Source organism: Lissotriton helveticus, chromosome 1_1, assembly GCF_964261635.1.
Source record: "Lissotriton helveticus chromosome 1_1, aLisHel1.1, whole genome shotgun sequence".
Taxonomy (NCBI): domain Eukaryota; kingdom Metazoa; phylum Chordata; class Amphibia; order Caudata; family Salamandridae; genus Lissotriton; species Lissotriton helveticus.
Genome location: NC_136057.1, coordinates 1,082,667,770 through 1,082,679,776, shown reverse-complemented (window position 1 = coordinate 1,082,679,776; position 12,007 = coordinate 1,082,667,770). Strand labels below are relative to the sequence as shown.

Sequence of the window (12,007 nt, the reverse complement as noted above, 5' to 3'; positions counted from 1 at the left end):
CCGATACCGTGAGTCTTTTTGGTTCAAATTCATTTATCCATCAGATCAGGTAGCTCATGCCACCATGCTCTGGTTTCACGCGAAATACATCATGCCCATCGCCATTTGCATAACCTCTGTCAATTATGTGTGGGGAACAACCATCTGGTTCATATCTATATTCTGTGCCCTTTTACATGGTCCTCCTGGTACTACTATGCTTGCACACGGATTACAAGCGCACAGATTCCTAAAGCGCCATTGAATTTTATCTCCGCAAAGAAGATCCAGGTGATAAATACAGCGGCTTAGAACACTAGGTGAGGGTATGTGCACTCTTTTCTCCAGTGTGCCAGTGCAGCATCTTCCCAAAGACTTTTCTGCTCCCTCTTGGAATTTATACTAACTGGCCATACAACAGTGGTGCAAATAACGTGTGGAAGTAGAAATTTGTTGAATGCAATAAGTTTATTGGTTTGTTGGTTGCAGGGGGTGAAACCCTGCTCATCGACAGCCACAATCCATGTCAGGGTGAACAACAAAAAGTTGCTAAATTAATCTGTGCTTAAGCCTCGGGTAGCTTTGCTCAAAAGCAGTCTGACTTAACTTAGAGGCAAGAGGCAATTTGTGAAGTATTTATGCAGCAGTTTAAACAGTGAAAAAGTGCTAAGACAAGAATAATCCACACCAATTTACAAAAATAGAGTATATTTTAATACATTATTTGACATAAAAAAAAAACAATCAGGTGAACCAGAGTTGGATTTCTAAATTTTAAAGTGGAAAATAGTGCCTAAAGTTGAAAGTGCCAACCACAGAATCTAGTTGCCCGAGACCGAGGGAAAGTCGTAAGGTGATGGAGGGCTGTTAGACTTTGCCAAGGGCTTTGGGTCTAGTCTCTGCTCCCCTTTGGATTTGAAGAATGTTTTGAGAAAAAATGTCTGAGAATGGAAAGTATAGCAGGACAATGCAACCGGTTGTGTCCAGGAGGAGACGTTGTTGTCGGGCAGCCACTGGACGAAGTCGCAATGAAAATTTCTAGCCTCTAGCTAAGTCTCTTTTATAGAAGTCAAACATCTGCAGCAAGATGAAGCTGCATGCTGTAGCCGACGACGGCTCCACAAGTCCAGATTCTCCTTCTGCAAGGAACCATTGAGAAGAACGTAGGAAGGAGCTACTACAAAATCAGGCTGACCTGCGATGTACCTTGGGCAGATAGGGGAGCAGGTAGGTCCCGGTCTGCTCTCAGTTTGCAGGGCACTGTTTAGCAGAACATTTTCAATCCCAACTTTAGGACTGGAAGGTGACCACTAAGATGGTCAGTCCTCACTCAGGACGGATCCCGATGTAGGTAAAAGATGGTTGGAGCCTTTTCTGTCCCTGAAGCTCTGATCAGGAGCCAGCCAACCAGCCCTTGGAGTTATCCTGGAAGCCCTGGGTTCAAGCAGAAGAGCATGTCTCAAGCAGCAGGCCACTCCTCTGCGGTCACAAGACAGTCTCCAGGCAGCAGGACAGTCCTCTTGGGACAGCGGGGCAGTCCTCTGAAGGGTACAGCAGGTCACAGGCAGCAGGGCATTACTCTGAGTCCTCTGTAGGTCCAGAAGTGAACATAAGAGTGGAACCGAGGGCCCTTATATTTATGCCTGGTGCCAGCTTTGAAGTGGAAGAAACTTCTGAAGTTTTCCCCCGACAGTTGTGCCTGTCATTTCATGACTCAGTGCCTGGTCCCAAGATATCTAGGAGCACAAAATGCTGGCGTGAAGCTATTTGTGAGGGCTTCAGCAGCTGTTTTGAAGTACAAGTGGGGCTGTGCACAGCTCCACCCCCACATTTCTGCCAATACCAAGCCCTCCTATTATGTGGCTGGAAGGAATACACAAAGACCAATTGCACCTAGTCATGTGACCCAGGAATTACGCTGCAGGCACCAAATGATTAGAAGAAATCAGAATTGTGACTTAACATACAACTGAGTCAGGCACAGGGTCAGACTGATTTGCATATAGACACGTCTGAACTGGGGTGGCAGAGTGAGGTAAAGAATGATGATGAATTAAACCCAGATCAGTTGATTGGGGGTGAGTGCTTGCATTGTTTAACACTCCGTCCATCATCCCCTTTGGTTTTGCTTTGTTTGCCCTAAGTTGACAGGGTATTCCCAGACGTGGGTCCCTTGCTCACTTCGCCACTGCATTCAAGCTAGCCTGGCTGATGATGGCTGGGTAGACATGACTTGGCAGTTCGGGATGGACTGTTCCCATGAGGCACAGGGTCAGACTGATTTGCATATGGCCATGTCTGAACTGGGGTAGCGGAGTGAGCTAAAGAATGATGATGGATTAAACCCAGATCAGTTGACTGGGGGTGAGTGATTGCATTGTTCAACACTCCGTCCATCATCCCCTTTGGTTTAACATACGACTTCACCATTAATGAGGATTTTAAATTACAATCCCTTGGACCCCAAACAAGGCATTTCTACTTGCTCCCAGACGAGATAGCTACCACCACATCAGAGGACTCTGGTGCAGAAGGTGACAAGGGAGCAGCGTACTTCCTGGACTTCTGGATGGTGAAACCACAATCCTAGCAGACTAGGGAAAACTCTAATGTCAAAATATCCTTTGATTTCGACCAAGAGATCTCTCAACCCCTTGACAGCAATGTATGCGTGTCTAAGATCTTGATATCATTGTTCTATTGATTACATCTTGGGGTAGACTGCCTTGACATTAAGTGTGATTAGGAGTGATATGACGATGAGTTTCTGCTCTCTCACCTTCAGAGGTCGCAAAGTCAGCATCCTGGAAAGAAGAAAGGGTTCAGTGATGACCTCCCTTCCCTGTAGCAGAAGTGGATACTGGAGTTTACAGTATTCACCCAACTTCACCCTTCTGTGCCCTGAGGTGAATCCTGTCTCTCAGCCTACTACAGGACATCTTCTGATAAATTCCACAGTCCTTGACGTGGTGAGAGTCAGGAAGGCATATCTTACAAACATTATGGTCATCGTTTCTCAACATCTTCCTCCCAGAGGATGGGCATTTATCACAAATTTTTGGCACAGTGGTCAGAAAAATCAGGGATGTGAAAAATCCCCTAGGAAAATGTGGAAAACAGAATGGGATGGAAAAGGTGTCAAAAGACAGGAAACTTCCTAAGACATCAAATAAAAACAATTGTTGTTAATAGCCAAAAATGCTTCAAACACAGTTTTGTTTACGGTTTTTTGGCAAAAAAAAAATTCCTCACTGTCATCAATTATGGGATAATAAAGGCTTATAAAGTACTTAAAGGGACGCTATTGTTCTGTGTACTAGCTACATTGATTTCATTAGTACACCATTTCTTGATTTTAGGCCATATTACTTATCAGTTTAAATGGTGTTCCTCAGCCAAATGTACTACTAGGTTTCAATTTTGGATCACTAGAAATAACAGTAAATGTTGGTGTTGGCCATGTTTCATTTTTTTTAATTGTGCTGAGAAACATGGAAAGTTATCTTTGAAAGTTGTGTTCCAGGATCTCGCACATGCACAGAAATGTTCTGCCTTTTAAGAACTCAGAGGCAATTCCCATGGTGAAGAACTAGGATTACAAGTAACTTTTCCTTCCTGTCCATGAAGGTACTACCACTGTCCTACCACAGGAGAGCTTGAGAGCATAGTTTCTGATGAGCGGACGTTTCAACATCTAGGCCTCTTCTTTGAGAATTTGGCGGCTAAGGCTCTTGGCAGAATATGCTCTACCCAAGCCCTATCCACTGAAAAATGCCTCTGTTTTTTGGGCACTGACGTTTGAAATCGCTAAGCAAAGTCTTGTCACTTGCTTGGATGATGATGTGGTTTCTTTTAGACCTTGCCTAGCTGAAACATTGATGGGGTGCAGGCTATTGAGGTCTACTGGAACAAACCTTTGAGATCTTTCTACATCTAACGAGGCCATCCAGAGGCATCAGATGGGCCTATTAAATTCGCTCCCTCTTATTAGGTATCCGAGTACTCCCAGGGGCTTACACATAGCCCTGGCAGGCTTACGTACAAAATATTGCACTGATGGCTGACACGAAGAAATACCTTCTGTGGGAGGTAGCTTCCTTGGTGGCAATAAGATTGACCTTGCGAAATGTGAACTACAAGCTGTAGGTGCCTTAATGAATTTTACAATATTCCATAAAATAAAGTTTGTACTCATGACTCACTTTTCCTTTGTGCCAAAAGTATTTTTGAAAATTTGTATCAAAGAAGAGATTATTCTCCCAACATTATTTGAATATTTCTGCGTTTCCTCAGTAGAAAATGTACTTCACAATTTGGACTGGATGCTTGTCTTGCTTTTTATATCTGGCAAATCCAGGGACCGACATTTAACAGACTAACATTTGTTGACTTTCAGGTCCACTGATGTGGGCAGATCACCTGTTAAGGCCTCCATTGCCTGAAGAATAGCTTCATGCATCAGTCCTTGGTACTCTGTACATGGAACTCCTCCTCCATCTGGTATCATACATCTTGAGGATTTCCCCTGGAGCTATTTCAAGTTTGGCCAATACATCCTGCACATCCTGTTTACTGGGCCTATGCAGCCTTTTTCATTAGGAAGTTACTGCTACCTGTCTTTGTGCCAGTGGTAGTTGTCTTTATATATATATTGTTGCATGTGTTTTCTCTATCCAAACATAGTATTAAAGCTGTGACAACTATACTCGCATACTATTAAAATAAGCCAGACCTATTGGCTTTGCCACAGCTTGTTTCATTTGAAAGTAACTGCAGATGCTGTGCATACGTTCAGGGAGGGTGGATGAGGGGGCCTTGCCGCATATGATGCCCAGATGCAAGCACAGTACCAGTGTGTAAAAATCTATTGTATTTGTTCCAACAATGGAAGCAGTTTCTGATTCCCACTGCTCCGTGACCGGCATTTCTACAAGTTGATAACATAAATTCTCCTATGGTCTGAGAGTAACAGAGTTCCCATAAAAGTAACTTTGTATTTTTGAGATGAGTGGATTAGTTTGTGCAATTGATTCCATTCAATTAACCCAAAAAGGAAAATTCACAGAAATCACAGTTTAACCATTTCCAAAAGACAGCCAGCAATGGTGTTTCTGGACTGCACCAGTCAAATATCCCAATCTTATAGTTCTCTTATGCCCACTCCTGGAGTTCTGACTGCCCACAAAACTCAATTCTTGGTCAGTGTTTTCACAAAATTTGGAGAGCTACCTAATTTCCTTATTCACATTAGGCTTTCCAATTTGAATTGCATGTATCTGTAATCACTAGGCGTGTGTGTCCTAGTCCTGTCTGATCAATCAGACAGGACTAGGACACACACGCCGAAAGGCTGCTTGAAATGCTCTGATGAACTCCCTATAAGGGATGAAAAGCGTTGGCTGGGTCTGTTTTAAGTGTGACGGAATTGGATACCTAATAAAAAGAACTTTATGGAAAAAGACACCAACGTCTGGAAATTAATTGAAAAATGAAACCTGGAAAGTAATTGAAAACAAGAGTGATTACAGATGCATGCAATTCGAGTTGGAAAGTTCAATGTGAACAAGGAAATTAGGTTGCCCTCCAAATATTGTGAAAGCATTGCGCAGTTTAACAGTTTGTTAAATGAAAACACAGTCAATACCCATTAACTGAAGCCATAAGACCAAACATGGGCAACTTGCTTCCCGCTAGGCTTTGTTTAAATCATCCTGTTCAGTAAACCAGATAATCCGTTGTCTATATTGGCGTTCCATTTGATGTAGTGTCTTTCCATGGTATCTTGCCTGAAAAGTAAGGCCAGAGAAGACTGCCTTCCAGATCATAGTTGATGTGTTTTCTCTCTCACTCTTTTTCTAGATAAAGTAAGGGAACACCCTGATTTTGATTCATCCGTACAAACTGGGAACCATAGTACATCATTATTTTTAAAGGTATGACATGCATAAACATGGGTTATTCAACCTTCAATATTAGAAAGTGCACTTGAAGCAGTTACTTTGTTATTTTTTTACTTTATTGTATTTATTAATTGAATGTTTGGATTTTTTAACTTTATTTCAGTGCTGTCTAAACCATATGCAAAACTATAAATTGTGACAAATACTTTTGTTTGAACTTCATTTGCTTATATCATTTATCAACTGACTACATGGTTTGACGTGTAAAATAATTATGTAAAACTTAATTAAGTGGCAGATCTACATTTGTGATTTTGTTTTATGCTTTTACTCCGGAAATTGCAAAACAGACCAAATGAGTAACATTCCTACTTCCCTTAAGAGCATGCAGAAGAATATTTACCCAAAGCAAGCTGGTGCAAAATGCATATTTATAGTGACATTTTAAATCCATAAAAATTTTAAAGTAAGCAGTTTAATATATTAGAATGCAATAAGCGGACTTACCAGTAACACACCAGGTGTTGTTTATAAATCAGACAACTAGGCGTAATATGGCCTATTATTGAGACGTTCATCCATGATACTGCAACTCATTGGCCAGATATAAATAAGGGCAAGGCAGCACATTTTGGAAGACGACAAATGTTCGACAGGCAACTCGCGCCCAACACTTTCTGAGAATGCTCTCTCTCCGTGGGAAGAAAGGACAGTGACAATAACAAATCTAATAACAGGTTCAACAAGCACCCTGCAAAACTAATGGTTCTGGCGTGAGCAGTCAGCCTTTAAGCTTTGGCACCCCGCCCACCGAACACAGCAACAACAACAACAAACACGTCAAGTGCATCCTCCTCAACACCCGCTCCGTCCACAAACACGCCGTTGAACTCTGCGAACTCCTTGATACAACAGCACCAGACGTCGCCTTCCTCACGGAAAGCTGGATGAACGCCTCCTCGCCCCCCGACATCGCCATAGCCATCCCGGACGGCTACAAAATCATCCGGAAGGACTGCGTCAACAAAATGGGAGGAGGAATCGCCATCATCTACAGGAACACCATCAACCTCACGACCAACACTGAAGACATACTCACCGCCGCCGAACACCTACACTTCCATATCCACACCGACCCCCAGACCACCCTCAGAGGAACGCTCATCTACAGACCCCCGGGCCCACGGACACAATTTAGCAACACCATCGCCGACTTCATCAGCCCGCACGCCCTAGCCTCACCAGAGTACATCTTCTTAGGGGACCTGAACTTCCACCTGGAGAAAAACAACGACGACAACAACACCACCACCCTGCTCGACAACCTCGCCAACCTCGGACTCAAGCAACTGGTGGACATGCCCACCCACCTCGTTGGCCACACGCTCGACCCCATCTTCTCCGCCACAACCACGTCTCCTTCAGCCACTCCGCCAGACTACACTGGACCGACCAAAACTGCATCCACTTCACCTTCAAAAAGACCACACCCCTCCACCACACGCTACAGATCCCCCGCAGATGCTGGAGCAAAGTCTCCACAGACCAGCTGACCACATCGCTGAGCCAGAACCCACCTGTCAACACCCCTGACACCAACGACGCAGCAGACAATCTCGCACAGTGGATCACCAACTGCGCTGACGACCTCGCCCCACTGAAGAAACCCGCAGGCAAGATTAGCAACAGAAAAACCTCATGGTTCACAGACGCCCTCAAAATCGCTAAGAAATCATGCCGAACCCTCGAAAAAGCTTGGCGCCACAAACGGACATCAGAAAACATGACAACCCTCAAGACCGCCACCCGCGAATACCACCAGATGATCGGCACTACCAAAAGGACATCGTTCAAAGAGCCGCTGGACAACTCCCACAACAGCAAGGAACCCTTCAGCATTGTCAAAGAGCTCTCAAACCCCAGCGCCACAAGACCTCTGCAACTCCCTCGCCGCGTTCTTCCACCACAAGATCGCAGATATACACGACAGCTTCGGACCCCTGACTCCGCCTCCAGCCACCAAACCAGTGACCCCCAACACCAGCCTCAGTGCATGGACCCCCATCAGCACTGAAGACACCACCCGCATCATGAACACCATCCACTCCGGCTCCCCCTCCGACCCAAGCCCTCATCATATCTTCAACAAAGCGGACAGCATCATCGCACCCCACCTCCGGAACGTCATTAACAGCTCCCTCACGTCAGCCACCTTCCCTGGAAGCTGGAAACACGTAGAAATCAACGCCCTTCTGAAGAAACCAACAGCAGACCCCAAAGACCTCAAGAACTTCCGCCCCATCTCCCTCCTCCCCTTCCCGGCTAAAGTCATCAAGAAAACCGTCAATAAACAGCTGACTGCATTCCTCGAAGAAAACAACTCGCTCGACCCATCCCAGTCCGGATATGAGCCAACCACAGCACCGAGACCGCCCTCATCGCAGCCACCGATGACATCAGGACCCTGATGGACAACGGAGAGACAGCCGCTCTCTTACTCCTGGACCTCTCCACAGCCTTGACACCGTCTGCCACCGCACCCTAATAACCCGCCTCTACAACACTGGGGTCCAGGCCCTGGACTGGATCACATCGTTCCTCTCCGACAGAACCCAGAGAGTCCGCCTCCCTTCTGCTCCGAGGCCACCAAGAACATCTGCGGCGTACCCCAGGGCTCGTCACTCAGCCCAACCCTCTTCAATAGCTACATGAGCCCCCTCCCCACCATCGCACGCAAACACAACATTAACATCATCTCCTACGCAGACGACACCCAACTGATACTCTCCCTCACCATAGACCCTCTCACCACCAAAGCCAACTTCCAGGACGGAATGAAAGATGTCGCAGAATGGATGATGCACAGCCGTCTGAAGCTCAACTCGGACAAGACGGAGGTCCTCATCCTCGGACAATCCCCATCCGCCTGGGACGACTCCTGGTGGCCCACGACGCTGGGAACCGCACCGACACCCACGGACCATGCACGCAACCTGGGATTCATCCTGGACTCCTCCCTCACGATGACCAAGCAAGTCAACGCAATCTCATCCTCGTGTTTTAACACCCTGCGCATGCTCCGAAAGATCTTCTGGTGGATCCCCACCAAAACCAGAAAGACGGTCACCCAGGCCCTCGTCACCAGCCGACTGGACTACGGGAACGCCCTATACGCAGGAACCACAGCCAAACTTCAGAAACGCCTTCAGCGCATACAGAACACCTCCGCACGACTCATCCTCGACATCCCTCCCCACAGCCATATATCCGCCCACCTGAGAGACCTGCACTGGCTCCCCGTCAGCAAGAGGATCACGTTCAGGCTCCTCACCCACGCACACAAAGCACTCCACGACATGGGCCCCGAATACCTCAACAACCGCCTCTCGTTCTACACCCCCACCCGCCAGCTCCGCTCCACCAGCCTCGCCCTCGCCACCGTCCCTTGGATTCGCAGAACCACCACCGGAGGAAGATCGTTCTCCTACCTGGCAGCGAAGACATGGAACTCCCTCCCCGCACACCTACTACTGACCCAGGACTATCTCACATTCAGGAAACACCTCAAGACCTGGTTATTCTAGCAGTAGCGCCCCCCTCTCTTCAGTGCCTTGAGACCCTCACAGGTGAATTAGCGTGCTCTACAAATGTTTTTGATTGATTGACTGATTCCATGTTCCCTTTCAGGGAGCATAACGCCAGCCCCAGATTGCCCTTCTGAAGATCGTCATCATTATCCTAGATTCTAATAACAAGATATTCCCAAATCTATAGATCATACGATGGCTGACTGCCGGGATTCCACAGGGCTTTCCTATAAGATGCAGATATTATTCGAGGTGCTGCGGCCTGGTATACACCCACATTGGCCTGAATGGACCAGCAGGGGCATAATTGTCAGGAGCCCGATTAACCAGCACCTTGCTCAAAAGTTTATTTAGGTCAGCAGAAACAGGTGCGCGCTGTGGAGAAGAGTGTTGCCGGTGGCAGAGGCAGCCTCCATTCACTCAGCGCTCACAACTGCTTTTTACTGCACTGCTCGCGCTGTTGTAATAGCGAACGTTTTTAATGTAGCAATTGAGGCTATCTTTTTAAAAACGTTCAGTGTGGGTTAATCGGACACATTTACTGTGAATCATTGCATTTACCTTGTCTGCTTAGTTTCTCTCCTACTCCCGCCCCGGTCCGCCGCGTCCAATCATGGGCGTTTGATGCGGAGGGCGAGGAGGAGCCTTGCACATCCAGGCTCAGGGAGCAGAGGTCAGCGCTCTAGTGACGCTGAAGGCGAAAAGTTTATTTAGGTCAGCAGAAACAGGTGCGCGCTGTGGAGAAGAGTGTTGCCGGTGGCAGAGGCAGCATCCATTCACTCAGCGCTCACAACTGCTTTTTACTGCACTGCTCGCGCTGTTGTAATAGCGAAAGTTTTTAATGTAGCAATTGAGGCTATCTTTTTAAAAACGTTCAGTGTGGGTTAATCGGACACATTTACTGTGAATCATTGCATTTACCTTGTCTGCTTAGTTTCTCTCCTACTCCCGCCCCGGTCCGCCGCGTCCAATCATGGGCGTTTGATGCGGAGGGCGAGGAGGAGCCTTGCACATCCGGGCTCAGGGAGCAGAGGTCAGCGCTCTAGTGACGCTGAAGGCGAAAAGTTTATTTAGGTCAGCAGAAACAGGTGCGCGCTGTGGAGAAGAGTGTTGCCGGTGGCAGAGGCAGCCTCCATTCACTCAGCGCTCACAACTGCTTTTTACTGCACTGCTCGCGCTGTTGTAATAGCGAAAGTTTTTAATGTAGCAATTGAGGCTATCTTTTTAAAAACGTTCAGTGTGGGTTAATCGGACACATTTACTGTGAATCATTGCATTTACCTTGTCTGCTTAGTTTCTCTCCTACTCCCGCCCCGGTCCGCCGCGTCCAATCATGGGCGTTTGATGCGGAGGGCGAGGAGGAGCCTTGCACATCCGGGCTCAGGGAGCAGAGGTCAGCGCTCTAACGACCCCTCCCTCCAGCATAAATGTGCTTGGGGCAGCGACCGCGCAGCGGACGCGTGCAGCGGGCGCGCCGGAAGCGCGCCGAAGTCGAGCCAAAGTCCAGCCCGTCTGCGCCCGTCCGCGGCCGGACGGGGCGCGGGGCTATGGACCCTGGCATATCGACTCAAACTACCATAAGGTATGGCAGACATGCTTTGCTTGCACTACAACCTGACACGCTTGCCGCTTGTAAACACTCCATGCCTGCCCAGTCGCTAACAAAATGTATGAGGTGCAGCTTTGAACCCATCTTGCAAGTTCCAGCCACTAGTACGGGTCCTACCATCAAAGCAGCTTTACTTAATTGTAGATCTCTACGCAAGCATGCCCTAGAATTTTCCATCTACTTGAGGACCAAAACCTTAACATCCTTTTCCTGACGGAAACCTGGCTAGATGATTACTCAGACCCGGACATTATCCAGGCCATGCCCCATGGCTACTCCCTTTCTAGATTGGATAGGAAAGACGGTAGAGGAGGCGGCATTGCCATAGCTACGAAAGCCCCTCTAGTCTGCTCCCTATCGTACATACAGGTTGATCACAGTGAAGCCGGATCGTTTACAATCAACACCGGTCCCAACCATTCTATATCAGGCATCTTGATATATCGACCACCTGGTAGACTGTATGACTTCACGTCTACCCTAATGGAAGCTATTACTCATTTAGCACTTAGGAAATCCAGAGTATTAGTGCTAGGAGATCTCAATGCTCATTTTGAAGATCCCTTAGACAAGGACGCTACTGATATTCGAATGGAACTTCTTTCGGTACAGCTCGAAATAAAAAACAAAGAACCGTCACATCAATTAGGGCATTTATTAGACCCCATCTTTGGGAACTGGCAGGGAGTTTACACCTCAGATCCTATACCCATACCCTGGTCGGATCATTATATCATCCCCATCACGGTTCAACTTGACAAAACCGAGCATTTCCGACATCAATCCCTGCGATATAAACGCAGAAAATGGAAGAACTTTTCATTAGATTCTTTCATTCAAATTGCCCAGGACGAAGGCCCTCCTAAAGGGGACGACTGTGAGGCAGCTAACAAGAACTTAAATAATATCGTCACTAAGGCTCTTGACATTAC

At 47.1% G+C, this 12,007-nt stretch overlaps 1 protein-coding gene across 5 annotated transcripts in view; it reads left to right on the top strand.

The window, feature by feature from the left end:
- CFAP54 (cilia and flagella associated protein 54) overlaps nt 1-12,007 on the top strand; it is a 2,603,731-nt gene that overhangs the window by 487,549 nt on the left and 2,104,175 nt on the right. For all 5 annotated transcript variants that reach the window (XR_013608312.1, XR_013608313.1, XM_078677994.1 and 2 more), the window contains exon 16: nt 5,839-5,912. Coding sequence is in view for 3 of the 5 variants with exons in the window: in XM_078677994.1 (XP_078534120.1) it covers nt 5,839-5,912 (74 nt within the window). In the remaining 2 variants the exon portion in view is untranslated. The remainder of the gene's footprint in view (nt 1-5,838; nt 5,913-12,007) is intronic.